At 36.7% G+C, this 20,531-nt stretch overlaps 2 protein-coding genes across 2 annotated transcripts; one reads left to right on the top strand and one right to left on the bottom strand.

The window, feature by feature from the left end:
- Positions 1 to 319: 319 nt before the first annotated feature.
- On the top strand, positions 320 to 7,654 carry LOC137722732 (ATPase family AAA domain-containing protein At1g05910). Its single transcript, XM_068461808.1, has 10 exons — positions 320 to 784; positions 1,305 to 1,418; positions 1,545 to 3,386; positions 3,472 to 3,660; positions 3,766 to 3,908; positions 5,095 to 5,340; positions 5,572 to 5,758; positions 6,210 to 6,275; positions 6,361 to 6,610; positions 7,161 to 7,654. The coding sequence occupies exons 1-10, from the start codon at positions 527 to 529 to the stop codon at positions 7,553 to 7,555; spliced, it is 3,690 nt and encodes a 1,229-aa protein (XP_068317909.1). The 5' UTR covers positions 320 to 526; the 3' UTR covers positions 7,556 to 7,654.
- Positions 7,655 to 8,165: 511 nt separating this feature from the next.
- Positions 8,166 to 18,763, bottom strand: LOC137723548 (uncharacterized). The gene is made up of 11 exons (XM_068462746.1): positions 18,582 to 18,763; positions 17,228 to 17,418; positions 16,098 to 16,623; positions 15,154 to 15,304; positions 14,960 to 15,070; positions 13,292 to 13,901; positions 12,251 to 12,493; positions 11,451 to 11,520; positions 10,387 to 10,556; positions 9,189 to 9,255; positions 8,166 to 8,728 (listed from the first exon to the last, which is right to left on the bottom strand). Exons 2-11 carry the CDS (start codon positions 17,363 to 17,365, stop codon positions 8,583 to 8,585), a joined length of 2,232 nt encoding a protein of 743 aa, XP_068318847.1. The 5' UTR covers positions 17,366 to 17,418; positions 18,582 to 18,763; the 3' UTR covers positions 8,166 to 8,582.
- Positions 18,764 to 20,531: the final 1,768 nt, after the last annotated feature.

Below are 20,531 nucleotides of genomic sequence, written 5' to 3'. Positions count from 1 at the left end.
TCTTTGTGTCGTCTATAGCTTAGATATCAAACTCAGGTCTGATATCCAAAAAAATCGAAACAATTTCTCAAATTTTCCTCCCAATGAAAAAAAATTGAGAGCAAACCATAAAAAAATCAATACAACCCGAAGAGGATGATAATGTAAGATTCAGACGGGCCCTACTAACATCCTCAGAGGATGATAATGTAAGTTTCAAAACCTCACGAAATTTTCTGAAAACATAGAAAATCACAAGGGTATTAGTGCAAAGAAGTAAATAGTAAAAAAAAAATACCCCTCTCCCTCCCTCTCCTCCTCCTGTACTCTGTGTAGTGCATACAAAACCCTAGACGCTCCCTCCAACCCTCTACCTAATTCACCGCACCTTCCTCCTTAAATTCGTTTCCTTTCAGACACCAAAAATGAAATTAATTAATTAAATTAAATTAAATTCACAGTTTCCTTCTCCAATCACTTCCCAAAATTTGCCCTTTCTTTCCATTTTCTGCATTTATATAAAAATTGAAATTTAATTTTTATATAAATGCATAAGCGATCTGGTGGGACGGCCCCGGAGCCGGTGCGGACGAGCGGAAGGCTGAAGGGTCGAACGACGCCGTACGGGCGGGGCATATACTACTACACCACAAGCACTTCCAGGAAGATCATCCAAAAGCGGAGAAACCGGAAGAACAAGACCAAGACCCGAACCGCCGCTTCCCATATCGCTAAGATAATGCGCCATGGCGGCACTCCTCGTCCCCAAAGATCCACCACTCCTCTCCCCTCCAGCAACCTCAATGTAAGATTTGACTGATTTCGATCAATTTTCGGCTTCTATCGTGGATTTTGCTTGAATGTTTGAAACTTGATTGGGCAGCATTTGCATTGGTATATGGATTTAGGTGTATTGATTTTTTATTGGGTATTATTATTGGAGGGAACTGTTCTGTGAATCTGCATGTTTGATTTGCTTATTTTATCTACTTTTGTTTTTGCATGTGGCTTAATTAATTGGTCAGGGTTAGGGTTTTAGTGATTTTCCGGGAAAGCTGCAAACATTTTACTTGATTTGGGGAAAAAGTATGGTGGATTCCGTAAATTCGGAGAAAGCTTAGAGAAGGTTTGGAAAATTGGGTTTTAAGTGACTTTCCTCAAAGTTAAGGGTTTCGGGGAGGAGTGGAGAGGATTTATGGGTTTATATTTTCATATTTCCCGACGTGCAAGATTGGTAGTAAATATAGAATATCAGACTCAGTTCCCATTTTTCATTTGAAGACTCTGATACATATATACTTTTGTTTTTCTGCATTTGTTTGCAGGCAGATGCATCCAACCTCCGGCGCTCCACAAGAAAGAGAACGCTGTCAATAAGGAATCGGGGTGACTACATAACAGACGACAGTTCTGGAAGTGAGCAGGATGAAGATATAATGGTGAGGTTTTATACTCAATGCATGTAGTTTATAAGAACGTTAATTCTTAGTCAGGCTTGATTGAAGCGAAGCTTGTAAAACCTGATGTGTTGTCCGAACTGAACCTGTGTCCTTTTTTGGTTTCAGAAAGTCAGGGGTAAATCTATCAAGAATAAGGTTGATAATAGTTCGTTTAAAGATGAGTTGCCATCTCCCAAGCACAAAAAGATGGTGGAGACTAGACATACACCTCGTCGTGAAGGATTGCGCCCTCGACGGTTCAATTCTGCAAGAGAACAATTGCATTTGCAGTTTGATGATGAGCCGGGTACTTCAGATGAGAAGATTGATCAAGATGAAACCGAAAATGGGAATGACATTGAATACAATGATGCAGATGATGCTCAAAATGAAGCTGATGGTGAGGATGTTGGTGATGGTGATGGTGATGGTGATGGTGAGGGTGATGATGATGGTGATGGTGATGGTGATGGTGATGGTGATGAAGACGGTGATGATGAGGAGGGTGATGAAGAACAAGATGGACGAAGACGATATGATCTTCGAAATCGTGAAGATGTCCGTAAGCTGAGACCAAGATCTCCTCGTAGAGTATTGCGTCAAGGAATGGGGACAAAGGTCGGTAGGGATGTGAGAAAGGGTGGATCACGAGTTCATAAGCGCCATCGTATGACAAGGACAGATGATTCTGATGACTCCCTTCTTGTCGACGAGCTAGACCAAGGACCTGCAATTCCCTGGGCCCGAGGTGGGAGCAGATCTGGACCACCTTGGCTCTTTGGGGGATTAGACATGCATGGAACAACAGCATGGGGATTGAATGTTGCTGCTTCAGGTTGGGGTCATCAGGGTGATGCTTTTGCCACCTTAACATCTGGAATTCAAACTGCTGGGCCAAGTTCAAAGGGAGGGGCAGACATACAACCTTTGCAGGTTGATGATAGTGTGAGTTTTGATGATATAGGTGGGCTTTCTGAATATATTGATGCTTTGAAGGAAATGGTTTTCTTTCCTCTGTTATATCCAGATTTCTTTGCAAGTTATCATATCACCCCACCAAGGGGGGTTTTGTTATGTGGTCCTCCTGGGACTGGGAAAACATTAATTGCCAGAGCGTTAGCCTGTGCTGCATCAAAGGCTGGCCAGAAGGTCAGCTTTTACATGCGGAAGGGTGCAGATGTGCTAAGTAAATGGGTGGGTGAGGCTGAAAGACAATTAAAACTACTTTTTGAGGAAGCACAAAGAAATCAACCTTCGATCATATTCTTTGATGAAATAGACGGACTTGCTCCTGTAAGGTCCAGCAAACAAGAGCAAATTCACAATTCTATTGTCTCAACTTTGCTTGCTTTGATGGATGGTCTTGATTCCCGTGGCCAAGTCGTTTTGATTGGAGCAACCAACCGGATCGATGCAATTGATGGAGCTCTGCGGCGCCCTGGTAGATTTGACCGCGAATTCAACTTTCCTTTGCCTGGCTGTGAAGCACGTGCTGAAATTTTAGACATTCATACTCGGAAATGGAGGAATCCTCCTTCAAAGGAGCTAAAATTGGAACTTGCAGCTAGTTGTGTTGGATATTGTGGTGCTGATTTAAAGGCTCTTTGCACTGAAGCTGCCATTCGTGCTTTTCGAGAAAAATATCCTCAAGTTTACACAAGTGATGATAAGTTTGTAATCGATGTTGATTCAGTAAACGTTGAGAAGTATCACTTTGTTGAAGCCATGTCAACAATTACTCCAGCTGCTCACAGAGGTGCTGTTGTGTACTCCAGGCCATTGTCTTCAGTAGTAGCACCATGCCTGCAAAGGCATCTCCAAAAAGCCATGAAGTATATATCCGATATTTTCCCACCTCTTGCAGTTTCATCACAGTTGACCAAGCTTTCCATGCTCTCCTCTGGCTCTGCAATTCCTCTTGTCTATAGGCCTCGGCTTCTGCTATGTGGTGGTGAAGGTTCTGGCCTGGTAATTATCTTGAATCCTCTCTCTATTTGCACATTGTTCAGAATGGAAAGACAAACTAAATTTACTTACTGATTTAGTTTTACAGGATCATCTTGGGCCTGCTGTTTTACATGAACTTGAGAAATTCCCTGTTCATTCTTTGGGACTTCCGTCTCTTCTATCTGATCCCAGTGCAAAGACACCAGAGGAGGCACTGGTACATATATTTGGTGAGGCAAGGAGAACAACTCCATCAATTCTCTATTTGCCTCAGCTCAATCTTTGGTGGGAGACAGTGAGTGCATGCTAATATTTTCATATCAATGTTAATTAAATGGATGTGCATGCTCTTTTTGTCTTCTGTTTTAAGCTATTTGAGGTTGGTCGATTCATTGCGCAGGCACATGAGCAGCTCCGAGCTGTTTTGCTGTCGTTGTTAGAAGAATTTCCGTCTGACTTGCCAATATTACTTCTTGCAACATCATCAGTGCTACCTGCTGAAGTTGACACTGCAGCTTCTTCAATATTTTCTGATCGTTCTATGTATGTTATCATTTATTTAAAAACCAATCTTTATTTGTTAATTTAAATTCTGTATTTCTGTTTGATACATACTTAAAAGCCAGTCTACTTTATGCATGCTTGCTGTATATATTCTATGGAAAACCAAGGTCTTGAGGGAAGTTTTATAATGCTGCCCTAGTTTTTCTATCTTAATATAACAACCTATTAAAAGTTTGAAAAAAAAAAAAATTATATCAACTTTTAAAAAGAGAAGGTGTGATTGGGTTTGACTTAAAATACAAGTTTGAATACCCATGTTGGAAATTATTTGTATTTGGAAGTATATCAATTTGTGTGTCCTTCATGAAGAAGAATGGGTGGCTTTCATTAGTTTGATAATTTCTTTACCTCCACAGATCAGGAACCCTGGCCACCCTGGTCATTAGTTTATCTTTTAGTTACCCGTAGGTACTACACATACACTACCATGGTGAACTTCCATTCGGGGTCTGTGAAACATGCTGGTTTTGACATAAAAATTACTCCTGTATTATTTCTTGTGCGCTATTCTGAAAAAAGTTATGATGACAGAAGTAAAGGTTTTGTGTTGATAATTATGTTCTAAGGAGAAAGAAGGCTAAACTCATAAACGTGTGGATGATTGTGTAATCACATTCAAAGTTCAACTGAACAGTGCATGAAAGTGGATTCAAGCCTATTGAAAACGTAGAATGGCCTGAGGTTTGTGGTGTGCCAAGTTGCCATTCTCATTCCTCAACCATAATAGTCTGCATTGTAGGTCTTAGATTATCATTTCTTGATTCACCATAACCCTGTTTTTAAGGTTATAACTTCTTGAAATTAATGAAAGAGGCATGAAGATGAAATGGAGTACTCACACAACATGTCTTTAACAACTAAGCCTCTCCCTTTGCACTCTTAATAAACTACAGAAAAAAATATCTCATCAAAGGACTGCACATGCAATTCAATATTCATGTATTTTGTGATTGCCTGGTGGTGTCTTAAAACTTTTGTTTTGAAATTTTTACACAGAATGTAATACGTATTTCACTATTACACATAAATAATAAACTTAATCTTTATGAATTTGTTCTCTTACTACATTTGTGTTTTGAAGTTAGTTCATAAATCATCTTTTATAATTTGTTAAAAAGTACTTTTCATGCCTGTGATTTTTAATCGTACTTCTTTTTATTATCAGCTATCAGTTGGGCAAACCATCTACTGAAGACAGATATTTGTTTTTTGACTGTCTCATCGAAGCTGCTTTATCAGTGTTGTTAGAGGAGATAACAAAAAAATCCCAGGAATCAGTATCTGTTCCAGAACTTCCCAAGGCCCCAAAAGTGGCAAGTGGTCCGAAGGTCTCGGAGTTAAAAGCCAAAGTAGAAGCTGAGCAGCATGCTCTTCGCCGATTGCGGATGTGCCTCAGAGATGTTTGCAACCGGTTAGATAATCTTTGCTCTCTCCTGTTGTCCCTTTTAGATGATTGGTGTATCTTCTTACTGATTAATTGCATGTAATGTTTTATCATACTTCCACATTCTTTCCTGCTCCATAAGGAGTATCTGTTTTGCTTGAATTGGAATTTTGAGGCCTATGTTTAGTTAAGCTTTTTCTTATTGTTGGTTGACACTTCATGCTAATGGGAAGAGCGGTCTTTGTTCAAATGCTGCAGGCTTTTATATGATAAGCGGTTTAATGCTTTCCATTATCCTGTCTCGGATGAGGATGCTCCAAACTATCGCTCAATTATTCAGAACCCTATGGATGTGGCTAAGCTGCTGCAGTGCGTCGACTCTGGGCAGTACATTACATGTTCTGCATTCCTGCAAGATGTTGATCTTATTGTTTCCAACGCAAAGGTGTGTGTTCCTTGTTGTAATTTTTGTCTGTAAATTTATAGTAAAATGACAGTTGGTAGACTGAAAGGACCAAGGTTGTCAATTTATTTTTGTTTTCTTTTTGGTCTTCATGACTTGCTTTTTATCTGATTTGTGTTCTTTCTCTGTTGTCTCATTGCATGACATTTCGTTTGCCTTGGGTTTGTCAAATGGGTCTATGCTGGTCGATGTTAAGATGCATGGTGTCGTATTGTGATTCATCATTCATTTATATAGGAGGCATCAAACCCTGATACTGGGAACATCTGGGAATTAAAACTTCTTAGTGTTTCTGAAGTAACATCGTACTTTCACTTTTGAGTTCTGATTTTATATGTTGTGCAAAGGAAGCCCGAACTTTTTGTAATTATTGTGTTTGTGTTGTAAATTTTATCGTGCTTCAGTTTGATATATTCTGCTGTCTTGTATTCAGGCTTATAATGGAGATGATTACAATGGTGCTAGGATTGTCAGCAGAGCTTTTGAGCTTCGGGATGCAGTATGTTTTTTTCTTTCTTTCTTTCCAATTTTATTTTGAGGCTTTTTGCGTTTGCATTTCTTTGATGCACTATTCTTCCCTTCAGGTACATGGGATGTTGTCACAAATGGACCCTGCACTTGTTGCATATTGTGACAAGATTGCAGCTCAAGGTGGTCCAGAACATATTCCCGATGATTTAGGGGTATCCACTTTCCCCTCTGTACCTGTTGTACAGCTGGGAACTGTCACCAGGGCAAGTGCTCGACTTCGTAATGTTCAGGTGGATGTAAATCTGGATCCAAGCCATGAGTCTCAGAAACGGCCGAAGAAGCATGTTGAGCCTGCACATGCAGGTAACTCTAAATTTATTCATGTCTAAATGAGTTTTGTAGTTTTTATTCAAATGAGTTTTATAGTTCAATATGAAATTTAGCATCCGGAGTTGGACCGTTTTAACCGAGTCTAGCACTGCTCTTCGTTTGCCCCTACGATTTTGAAATTCTTATTTCCGAAAGTCCTCATAACAAAGAAGGCAAAACAGATTGAACTAAACAATGAAAAACAGGTGAAGAGTGCTGAAAAACTTATGTTCTGCCCCTCTTTACCTGTTGTTCATCTGTTAGTTCAATATCTGTTCATCTATTATTACGCGTACTTGTGTACAAGGACTGTTATTTATTATTAGTACCAAACTGTTAAGAATATATAGGGTTTAGAATTACTCAAATCTGTTCATTAATTTACTGTCTTGTGGAGTTCCAGGACATGTGTGTATGCGCACTTTGGTAATTTGCCAAGTTTTTTGAGTTGAAAGACAGTTTTCTAATTTTTTTTTCTCTTCTACGGATGCTCGAGTAATTCTCAATTTAACTTGTTGATGTGAACTTTCCTGATCATAATCAGGTTCGACTCCAGAAGACAAGTCAGAGCATCAAGATTCAACACCGTTGAAGACATCTCAGGAACCTGAGACGAATGACACAAATCCTGAAGTCCCAGAGTCCTCTTCTGCTGGTGGCAATCAGCTTGAGACCCCTGTAGAAGTTTCTGGCCATGCTGATATGATTGGATCCCAAGACACCGTCATGTCAGATGGCGAGGTCACAAACCAAATAGAGTCAGTCAGGCGGCTTTTTGTTGAAAGGACTGCAAACTATGACATTCCGCAACTCGAAAGGCTGTACACAAGAATTATGAAGGCCATTTTTGACATCAAGCACAAAGGTGACATAGATGGCACCAAGCCTTCAATTTTGAGGTACTTACTGAAATATGCAGAGGATGAAGCAAATTTCTGACTTCTAAACAACAAAGGAAATTCTTTAGTCAGATGTAAAGTCGGGATTTTTTTTTTCATTGCAAATTTATTGAGTGAGAGCTCTCTCTCTCTCTCTCTCTCTCTCTCCCCTCCCCTCCCTCTCTCTCTTGCAAATCTTTTTATTACAAAAATTTTAGTGATAGATCTTTCATCGCGTTCAATTATTAATATTTACGTCTTAATGATGTCCATGCTCGACCCCAATTGGAACGTGAGATTCAATCGCCACCCTGCGAGTAATGATCGTGGTCACAAACTTGTTTATCGAAGCAGTGACGTTGTTAGATCGAATGAATTGAAAGATATCAATGACCAGTAATTAACAAGGGCGTGTAAGAGGTGAAAATGGTGGTGTGAATTGCATCAAACTTCCAAAACCTGTCGGAACGTAATAATTTCTATATAGATTTGCCAAAACAAACCTCGGAAGAGTTCCCGTGATTGATGCAACATTGGCACTACGAGTATTGACAATTATGACACTTTCCAGATGCAAAATTGAGTTTTGACAAACAACTCGTAAATTTTTTCCATAATGTGTCATCTTCGTTCCAAACGTCTTCAAGTACAGGAATTTATCTCTTCCCTGTCAACTCTTGTTGGAGGTTTCTAAGCAATGCCTCTCGACTTGTTAGTCCAGTCTTTCTGCAGTTAACACTAACATCCGACTTAACATTGAATTGACGTCAAACACGAGACAATGGACTTGTTTGACATAAATCTCAAAAGTCGAGTAACATCAAGTTTGTTAAGGTTTCCGATAATTTTCCATCGGAAGGTTTAGGAAACCTCAAATCAATCCACTGCTCCGATTCAAACTATGACGTTAAACAATCCACACGACACAGATCAGAGGCTAAGCAAATTTTCAATAGTCAAACAACGACGTTAAACAATCTACTGCTCCGATCCAAACTTCACTGAAGCACAACAAAAACCTACTAGAAGTTATGGTGAGTGCAAATGCAATGCAGTTCCTATCTTGTCAACGAAGAACCTTAGAACTTCTATGCCTGCCCTGCCTTACTTTGCAATTTTGCCAATACTTGTGCTGCAGCCGATTCTCTTGCCTCACGAGGATTCGAACACAGGCCACCCACACTAGAACACTCGAAATCCATCCCTTTTACTGTAACGTCAGCTTGGTATCCACCTTTCAAACGCAATTAAAACATTAGTTTTTAACTCTGCATAGCAGTAAATCAATCTTCTAATGCACAATTCTTGTGACGATCTTCTAGGCATAAGGTAAATCAACAAGAAAATTTCAAAAACACAGAATTAACAGTGTACTGCAGAATTCAGAATAATCAGTTTTTCGAACTTATGCAAGTTCTAGTCAAATCAACAGCTTTACACAGGTAGAAACAGCCGAAAGGAAGACCCGCCAACTTTTAATGTTTGAATCTTTATGTTTTGGGATTTCAGTACATTGCTAAAATATATCTAAACGGAAAACTCAATCACACATTATATAGTAAGCAAAAGTTCCTTGTAACACAAAGTGCAGGTACAACTACTAGATCAGTGGTGAGCAAACATAAAAAGTCATCCTTGTTTTCATATAGGAAAATCACCCTGTTTAAAATCGGTTTAAATGAAAATGATCTTACCGTCTGATGGAGATACACGATAAGTTGGTAATATCCAATTGTTGTCATAACAAGCACCATCCAATTCCTGCCAGGTAGGTGGTAGTATTTGTAAGAGGGTGCAGGAAATAACGTGTGTAAGATACCATTGAGTGAAGATTTCATCGAAGCGCTATAGACCCCTACATTGGAAATCAACTAGGACAAAATGCCAAAGCAGACAGTGCAGAGCTCATTGGTGGTTTATAAGTTGAATTCCACAGCAGTTCCAATGCTCAAAGAATTCATAAAAGCAAAAATAATAGCAACACAACAGTTCAAATTTCAGACTATACTCAGCCATTCTGGAACAATAACAAAAAGGTGATAATAAAGAAAAACTAAATACCCAACATGCTTTTATCTCGAGATCAACACCAAAAATCAGCATGAATAACTAGACAAAAAAAGAAACACCATGATGTTTGACTAACTGACATGCTTCACACTGAAGAGGACTTGAGGTAACAGACATAGGTAGGAAGGAAGCCATAAAATCTAAAAGGTCATCCCTTCTCATGCCTCGTGGGAAGAAAGTTACTGACAACAAACTCTTTAAACGCTGAGCTTCACAAGCTACAATCAACCTTGTGTGGTATTTTCACTTCTCAGAAACAGGAAACTAAAACAGATTTTTGCCACATCAACTAAACCGAAAACCTTCAGAACTTCAAACCAACACCAAACAACCAAGGAAGTGATGCATCAGGAAGGGACACACCAGTGAACCAGCACAACGCAGAAGAAAAAAATAACCACTAACCACTCAAGATATTCTAGGAACAATAAAAGGATTCTGCTATTGCTTTGTAACCAGAGTCAGACAACCCAAAAAAAATTCGAAAACTCCAAAGTCCTGCAAAAGTTTTTCCTTTCTCCCTCCACAAAGCACAAAAGGTACCAATGAATAACTACATGCATGGGAAAACACCCAACAAATAACTCGCAAAACATCTTATACTTCGTTTGAGTTCGAAATGGCTCAAAATTTGTTTGTTCAGTTTGTCCTTATGGTCAGAACTCAGAATTTGTTTATCGGATGAAAAAAAAAAAAAAAAAAACCCTGTAGATGTCTCACATAGGATTAAAATGGAATGCATATGATGAAGAACCTATAAGTCTCGAGTCTCAAATGACATATGCAATGTGAAAGAAAATAGAATCCAACAGTAGAACTTGCCTGGCATGGATTTTTCACGCTGAGAATAGCCTCTGACAACCTCTTCCTCTTCACATTTTGAGGAGAGCATTGATCTTCATGCAGTCTACAGTTCCTTTCACTTCTTGCGTATGCATCATTACAAGCTTCTACTATGGAATCTAGCTTTAGAGCCAAGTCATCTTCCCCACCTATGGTAGTCAGTAAAACAAAAACCCAAGTACAGATCAGCTACACTCACTGCAAAGGAGCCCTAACTCTAAAGATGTGGGTGGAATAAGCTACAGCCCTTGCAATTCCAAGTCTTGTCTTTACCAATCAATATACAAATGAAAAAAAGACAACAGTGATTCATCATGAAGCCCAAAGTGTGCTAAGCTTGAAGTTCAAACAAGGAACACACTTTTAAAACTTTTTAAGTGGTTACAAACAAGGTTTTTGCAAACACCTTAATTGGCGTGGACTATGTGCCAACAACTTTAAATTTGATGATATGTTTTTTGAAGTGGTCTATAAATTATGTCTATATCATAATTTGAGGCCAGTTGAAAGTTCACTATTTTGGCATCAGCTTCAATTATCTGTTTAATAAGTAGGAGGAACAAGGCAATTAACATATTGGGTATATGTAGTTGTTCCATGAGCTGCCATGATTTTAAAATTTTGTTTTTAACGAAAGTTATGCACAGATGAAGTTAATTGTGTTATGGTATTTCTTTACATCATCAATGCACAAATGTCGCCGAAAATGTATGTACACTATCACAAATTAAAATGACATCAAACATAAATAAAAAAAAAATTAAATTTAAGTTGTAATGATTGGACTTTCTCGTACACAAAATAGTACATTTTAGTGTGTAAAATAGAAAGTGAAAGAAATGATAAGGCTGAAAGGGCGAGGGAAAGAATAAACATATAAATAAAATAATTAAAAATGGGAACTGTTATTGGCATTCCAAAAATCTTATTGTGCATTCTAAATTTTTTATATTTAGAAATTAAATACACTTGTGAGGAGTGCACAACGGGATTTTTGGAGTGCTAATAACAATTCCCTTAAAAAACTTAAAATAGGATAATACCATATAAAATTGTCTGGATTTTTTTATCACACTGAGCAATCTCGTCCTCTAATTTGCGCTGCTGAAGAGACTGCATGGACAAGCAAATGAATCGAAATAGAAAAAAGATTTACTTTAGATCAAGGTATAACTAGTAAAGCAAATATGCTACAACATAAGACCAATGGAACGCAAGACAACATTTGCTAGGTCCATGAAGCAAGTCTCTTGTATATTTTACTAACAACAAGAACAAAGCCTTATCCCACTAAGTGGGGTCGGCCTCTTACATATTTGACCAAATCAATTTATTGAGGAACTGATGTACAACACTGAACTTTGAAGGATGTAAATTTCAAACAAAGGAAAATAATTTTCACACTCCCCTTTTGTCTTCCCAGACTTTCCCGCTTGTTTTTGTGCCCTGATTCACTGTTGATTTATTCAATCATGTAGCTAGAAACAGGAGGGGTAGTATAAAGCAGATAAAGAGGGAGTGCAGAAATCATTTCATGCAAACAGAATGTCATTCATATTTGGTAGATGTGACTGGAATGTAGTAACTTCAGTGGTGCCAAACCACTAATGCACTTCTGCTGAGGCTACTGCCAACAATCTTTATCAGAGAGGACACAAGTCCACTGGACGTTGGAATAATTTGTTCAACAATCTTCACATGCACATCCCACATCCCAGCAATCTATGGATAACTAATTGACTTCAGAGAGTTATATGCGTATGTATATGATTATTTAGAAGGAACTCCTCCTAATAGATCAAGAGGATAAAGTGACTACGAATGGAACAAAAAAAATTATTACCAGATCATCCCTCCGTTTCATAAGAACTCCCAATGCAGTTTGTGACAAGATGTTTCCTTTTGAAGCTATAGCAATCTGTAGTTTTTGAAGATCTTGAGAACCAGATTGACAGGTGACAAAGGCATGACCACTTACACCATTTTGATCAAACGCGTTAATGGTACAGATCTCCTTTCCAGAAACAAGGTTTTCAACTCCGCAGTCAGTACTGAATGGCCCTGTTTTCGAGTTCACCACCTCAACCTGCCCACCCAACAACAGTATATCAGATGATACAGAAATAACTTAAAAGCAAAGGAGTGTAACTAGGTACAAACTCTAAAGATTCCAGTCCTGATGAAACAATAACTCCTTTGACAATCAAACATAGAAGTGTGTTCAAGTACCTTAAAATCTTGGAATCTTTTTTCTTTGATCAAATATTTTAAATCTAAGTAAAAGGTTGGTTAACAAAAACAGGTGACCCCTTTCTGCCCAAGGAAATGAAACTGAAGATTTTATTTTATATAATAAACCTTACAACAATTTGAGTACTATAATATATATAGAACCCAAGAATATTAAGTTCATGAAAATGTCATCATATGGACACTCTACAGTCTATAGTTTGCAAGTTATAAAACCCTTCCAACAAAATGAATCAAATTTGTAACTCCTCAAATTCACCTTTTAATAGTTTGTTTTCTGATAATATTTAAAACACTGGTTTAGACTTAACTTCAAGTAACTAAAGTGATAGTGAGTTGAGAAGTGTCTTTTGATGATTTTTGATTTGGAATATGACAATTAACATAATAGAAGGGTAATGTACTACGTCCCAATTCTTTTTTAACAAAAGAAAATGCAAGGAATAACTTTGCAGATTTATGAACCTCAAGCTAGTAAGTCCCATATCTCCACAACATTAACATCAAACTAAAATTTCTTTCTAAGTAGGACTCTATACTAGAACTCATTGGGAAGTAGTTAACATATAAGGTGTAAAAAGAAAAAATGTTGAACAATGCTGGAATTGAAGGGGGTTAAGAACTCCAACCGTACCTTAGCATTACTTGCTGAGCCATGTAATTCACTTTTGGTAGAGGATGTCCTCTTTCCTTGGTGGTTGACAACTTGAATGGCGCTTGAAGTGTTCTTACAGTGTTGTCCATTCTGTGAGGGGACCATGGAAGGGTCATCCATCACAACTTTCTGAGGTTCATTGAGAGAATTAGCCAAACTTGTCTTGCAGCATCCAGCAGTATCTTTCTGCTTCCTTGGTTGAGGTTTATATCTAATTGTTTTATTTTCAAGATTCTCCACATGGTGATCGATAACTTGAGTGGTGCTTGAAATCTTCTTGCAGCCTTGATCATTCTGTGGTGGGACCATGAAAGTGTCACCCGCCTCCATTTTCTGAGGTCCATTGAAGGCATCAACCAAACTCTTCTTGGAACATCCAGTTGTATCTTTTTCCTTGAATGATTGGGGATTAGGTTTAGAAACACTTGTGTTGTCTTCAAGATTCTCTATCATGACATCATTTACAGGAGATTTGTCCTGGCTTTCATGAACTTCTTGCTTGCTAGGTCTTCCAATCCTTTCACAGCTGTTTAAAATTATATTTCCATCCCCTAGGCTTGAATCTCGCAAACCATTCGAGAATTCTCTCCTACAGGGGAGAAAAAACACATCAGGCAAACAAAGGACAATTTGAAGAAATAATGTTATGTAATCTCTAAATCAAATACAAAAGTCCATATGGCCATCAGTTTCATCACTAATCGCCATCATGTGTTTGGGTAAGGTTACCCAATAAATAAGCACTAATGTTTGCTTGTTTCTATGCCTATAACAAAAAAAAAATTACAAAACAAGGACACAGGAGGCTAAAAGTTCACAAACTTAGGAATAGACAATCCAAACGTGAGAGTGACTGGAAGCTAACATTAATGTACCAATGCATCCCATACCAACAGGTTGCATTAGTTTGTGTTGTGTGTCAGTTATGTACCTAAGTTATGTGGTACCATGTCAAGGCTGCGTAACTAAGACCTAAAAAATTGTTTCGAAACCCGCATTCCTAATAATTTGCCTTGTATATGGGGTAGGGCAAGGGTAAATCCTCAAAAGTATATATATAAAAAAGAATACAAGGAAGAATATTATTACGAACTATGCATCTTAGTGTCCCGAAGTCTCATACTAATACACACTGATATTTTGTTCGAAATCAGAGTAATTCCTCTTGATTATGTTATTCTCTAAATTGGAGGACATATATAGCAATACAAACCATCTAAATCAAGTATAAAACCAAGTACAATAAGTTAAATTGACTGCTATGAATATACTGCCTAAAATCTACATTTACTCTTTAGAATCAACTCTATCAATTACGAGATTTCTTGTCTGATCTTTATTCAAGATTTCTGCTTCAATTAATATCAGCCAACATATTAGTTGGATGATAGTAAACCACAGCCAAATATACTTTATTCTGAAGAATGTTTCTTTAAAGCATATGAGAAAAAATTTCTTAATTATTAAATGTAATGTACAAGGATTATAAGTAGTTTCAGCACTGAATCTTCAATTAAATGTTCGGAATGCAAATGAAAAAAATATCAAAAACACACAAAAACTACCATGCCCAACTGAATGTGTTTCCAGTTGATTATATATCAAAAATAAATAAAGCTACGAAATATATGAAGATAAAATACACACCTGGGATACCAGTCTAACAAAGTCCCAGCATAAGGAAGCACATGGAAGTACTCAACGACTGGCGTAACTGCCCAGCTGCCGAAACTCTTTTGGACCAAAGGACCCTGCAGACTACTCATTATAAAAGACATCATGTTAGCATTAAAAAGGCCACAGTGGATACAAAATAAAGAAAGGTGTTTGTAGAACCATACCTGTCGATAACATCTTTAATAGGAACTGGAATAATACCCTCACTGACAGTTTTGGTGCACTGAAGTATAAAGAAGCAAGCAGCCGCCTTTTTGCTACTCACAGAAAATACAAAATGGCGTTCCAAAAGCAGCAGATCAGATTGATTAATACCTATTCCATTTAAAAAAAAAATCATATTTGTCAGCTAATCTGTTAATCAATTGGAAGAAATGGTCCTAAAAACAAGGATCTGGATACTTAGTTGTTGTTTCAGCATAATTCTATATAGAAACCATACTCCACTGATACATTTTAGAAGCAACAATCCCTAAGCATAACCAAGCCAGGCTATCATCACAAATGGTTTTGATGAGCTGTAGTAACAGCACCAAAAGATTAATGATGGAGAGAAGACCACACAATTAGCAACATTGAGTATCAGTGACAGCTAGTAAACTCTGAAATGATATTATACAGAATGTTATGAGAAATATGCATTGCTAAGGCAAGGAAAACACAACCGTATATAATGTTGATCCACATCTAATGGTGGTTACCCCAATTAATTTTTTTCATTATCGTGATAAGGTGCATAGGGAATTCTTATTCAAAAACAATTGGATTCATTTCATTGAAGTGGGCATAGATGGTTCAAATGTATCACGTCAAGCATCATATATCATATACAATAGTTTATCAGAATCTTGATGCACCTTTAGATTCTGCAATAGGAGTTGTGTACTGATGATTAATCCTTTAGAAAGTTAAAAAAAAAAAAAAAAACAAAAAAAAAACAAAAAAACAAAACAAAACAGCTGCTTCAGATTCAACCTCCTATTGTTTTCTTAATGTTTTCTTTGCACAGGTCAGTAAATGTTTACCTCAACAATTGGATACAGAAAGGTAGAGGGCTTCCCTGAGGTTCACTCATTTACAAGGGTACTATTTTAGGAAATTTGCATACCTGTAGCTTCACTAACTGCTGAATATGCAAGTTTTCGGAGAGTAGGTTCATCAGTTGTTGATTCTCTTCTTGAAGGTTTTCCAATAACTCTTTTGTTTTTGTGTACATGTTTTTCCACCGCTTTATCTTCCGGACTGTGGACAGAGACATCTAAATCTTTTTCAATCACTGACCAAACCCCCTGGGTAATGGAATTGAATAGCAAAAAGCAGTTCTCCTTCTTGGAGTCAACTAAAAGAACTGTTACTTTGGAAATTGGCCATCCCTCTGTGTTTGGAACATCCTTTAATGCATCTAAACTTAGAGATATACTGCATGCATCCACAATTGCTTTTTCCGTCACTGAAAGTTGTTTCTCCAGGTCATTCAATTTAGTGTCGTTGGGGCTTTGCATGAATTTCATATGAACCATCAAGGCTGGTTTCAGAAACGAAACCAACTTGCAAAAGGAATCAAAATTCAAATCTTCTAGCTTCGGACATTGCTTTCTGTGGTAGTAGTTGTATAGTAACACAACGGCATGAACCTAAGGGAAAAACATTTTCAGAGGCAAAGTAAGTTGTTAACTGATTTTATAATTGCAGGTGCATGTAATTTACCCAATTCTTTGTATGGAGATTTGATGTTTGGCCAAATTCTTGTACATCTCCTGCTCCTAGAACTCAAGACCAACTCATTCGTTAAATAGTTAAAGGTGACTCCAGTCTGTTCATGTGCTTCCATCCAAATATGATCTAAACTATTATCTACTCCATCAAATATGATAACAGAAGCATACGTTTACTGAATAATAGTAAATTGCCCGTAGAATACAAAATGATCAAAAACCATATATAGCAAATTTTATTAATTGGATATTGTCATTTATGAACCCTTATAGTTTCCAAGACATTTCTATAGTAATAAATGGAGACTGTATTAAAGAAAGAGTCACACAAAGTTATGCAGCCCTGGATAAAAAGTCTACCATCTAAACAAAGGTCCAAGAAATTAACTTTACACAGCGGGCAAACTATGAGAAGAATATCCTAGACGGATATTTTAATCAACAAAACTTTCACACAAATAAAAGATAACATTGTTTCATTAATTAAACAAACATGCGTTATGAGATGAAGTAAGAACAAAACCTGTTTTGCAACTGATTCTTGTTGAGATAACGACGGTGTATCGCGCATAGAAGATTTAGGTGAAAGTATTGGGTCAACCAAGTATTCCAAAAAAGCCTGAATGGCCTCCTCAGTTGGACATACATTCATATCATCCATGGCTCGAAGAAATCTTTATGACCACCACTTGCCCTTAGGTTTTTAACTGTGTTCTGAAAAAACAGAAAAAGATAAAACCATGTGACAGACAAGCTCTATGGAAGAATCTCCACCTCCATGTATATGCTCATGCATAATTATTGATACAGAAATTTAACAACCAAGCAGTATAAAACTTATGCCAAAATGCAGATATATGCAGAAAACTAACAGATGCAGTTTTACAAATGACATCTGTTTTGGAGATAAATGTATGCCACTAATGAGCTCACCACCTAGAAATTTATCATAAACTCAGTCTTCTCATAAAATGCCAGGCAGAAAAACAAACAGAATACCAAATACATATAATTCCTTGGGACCAAAGGAAACTTTCAAAGTTATCAAATTCACGGCTATACCGGAACACATCAGGTTTACATCGGAAATCTCCACCTGCACCGAGTTGCACATACGCAACAGGCATGGATACTCAAGGAATTTCCAATAAAAGCTCCAAAAATTAAAGTTTCTCCTTTTCTCCCTTATATACATGTATTAAGTATAGAGTCTCATCTCTTCCCACAAGCAACCTCTACAATTCGTACTACATTGCTTCTCCAAAACCTATAGATGTTAAAAATTCACAGGAACAACCATAGCAAACACTACAAAACACACTAATATAACTTCGCATAAAAGCTTTAAATACCGAAAAAGTAAAAATGACTAAGGGCTGTTTGATAACCATTTTTTTTTCAGTTTTCAAATTTTTTTTTAATTTTTTAAAAAACATAAAACAGAAAACTTGTCTGGTAACTAGTTTAGTTTCTCAAAACTAACAAAGAAAGCTAGTCTTTCGAGTTTTCAAATTTTGGCTTTTAGTCTAAACCCTAAAAGCTAAAAACAAATGGTTATCAAACGGCCCGAAATTAAACAGTTTTTTCTTTAACATGAACTACAGAGAAGGATAAAACGAGAAGGTTAAAAAACAAAATCTTGATAAATTCTGATCAGGCCAAAAATACCACTAACCAAAACGACAAAAAAAATAAAAAAAATAAAACCCGATCAACATATATACAGATAAATACGTATACATTATGTATATATGTGTGTGTGTATACAATTACAAACCGTATGCGAGAAGTGTATCTGACACTGTCCAAAGGGGCCAAAGAAACAGGGAAAATGCTGAGAAGTAAAAAAGAAATAAGCTTTTTACAAGGGTTTTTACCAGTTGGCAGGTAAAGAAGGTAACTTAGGTTGTCTGAAAAGTGAGCTCGAGATTTGCAGAGGACAAAAGACAGCGCCGATGTCCGAGGAGAAATGAAAGATCAGTCCTCCTCCGCCGACATTGTGAATTTTCTTTACCTTTTTCTTGGGACCGCGTAAGTTTTTCCTTGGGAATCGCGAGGGTTTTACGTTTATCTACTTCTTGGGAAATGTTACTCTCCTACTCGTACTTTGATCTTGTCTTTTAACCTTCTACATTCCTCGTGTCGTCTTATTATTATAACAAAATATGATTTTTCAATTATATGCCGAAAACATCAAAAAATACTATCTGTTACATCAAATATTATAATATCAATAGTTAGATATTTGAAAAAATAAATTTCTAATTAGTTGTATTGTAACACTTGTACCGTGCTATATATTCTACACACTAAAAATGTCTTCTGAAACCAGTAGATTGTATTAGTGATAAGTGTTTGTCACAAATTAATTACATTACTACAAACAATGTTCTAACCATCGCATCAATCCACCATTTGCAATTTACGTCCTATTGATTTAAGCAACTTTTTCCCATGTAGTAATAAACACTGTGTTAACGCTTAAATCTTATTGGTTAATAAATTAAAGAAAAACTAATGAAAATGGCTTGAAAATTTTGAGTTTTAACGATAAGAACAAAATAAAGAATAAAGTGAATAGTATCATGATTGACTTTTTAGTGTAAAAATATGATTTTTTGTTAAAGTGAACAGTACCGTGGGCTTTTCGTTAAAACTCCCATAAATTAAAGTAATAAACATTTGTGCTCCTTGGTCGATAAAATGTTATCACTCAAAACTTACAAGTTAACAAATTAAAGTAATAAATGGGCTCCATGGTTGACTACATTTAAGAACAGTCAGCCATTGCGCTCGGGCATGTCCTTTTTTAGGCCCCTCAGGCCTTAGAGCAATTCCAGTGTGTAAAGGCTCTTAATGGCTATAGGCAATTCAATCAACTCAAATGAATAGTAATTGCCTTTAATGAATAATAATTGTTTATTGCATCGCCGCTCCTAAATTGAATAGCCTAGGCAATTTGTATTAAAATATTAGTATCTTTTTTATTTTATAAAATAATAAAAAATAATTTTATTTGTAATTTCGGATATGATTTTTAACCTATCTCATCATGTTATGTGTCATTATCCGAAAATACAATTTTTGGTGATAGATTTCGATAAGATTTTTATCCGATTCCATCGCTCCACAGGTCGTTACCTGTTTAGGATCGTTGACGATAGATTTTTGATAAGATTTTTAACCAATCATGTCATGCCACGTGTCACTATCGGTTTAGAATCTTTGAGGATATATTTCAATAAGATTTTTAGCGAATCACGGCGTGCCACATTGCATTATCTACAACCTAATTCTTTCTTCTTTTTTTCTCCACCCTAAGAAATCACACGCCAAAACCAAAATCTCTTAAAATCTCTATCATACTTCATAGTTTATAAATCTTGAGTTCTTACGATATCTTCTTCAAGGATCTTGTGGGAAATCAATGAGTAGCTTGAATTCAATCATTGACCAATTCGAACTTGCATCATTAGCCATTTTTTTGCAAATAAAAGTATATGAAAACTTTGAGAGAAAGATTGGAATGTGATTAAAAGTATTTGAAAATATGGAAATGTGGTGTAAGGTGGAAGATAATGGTAAGGTATTTAAATTTTTTTTGAATTTTTTTAGGATTTTGAATTTTGAATTTTTTTTATTAACTTAATTAATCTGGACCATTGGATTACAAAAAAAAATGAAATCCAACAATCTAGATCGTGACATGTGGCCTAAATGTAGCATATTTGACTTTTTCTTTTTTAAAAAAATAAAATTTAGAGCCGAAAAATGTGGACCATTGATTTGGATGTGCCACATCATTTAGCCGTTGGGGGAGGTTTGCT

Source organism: Pyrus communis, chromosome 17 (genome assembly GCF_963583255.1).
Source record: "Pyrus communis chromosome 17, drPyrComm1.1, whole genome shotgun sequence".
NCBI lineage: Eukaryota > Viridiplantae > Streptophyta > Magnoliopsida > Rosales > Rosaceae > Pyrus > Pyrus communis.
This window is presented reverse-complemented; position numbering and strand designations above follow the sequence as displayed.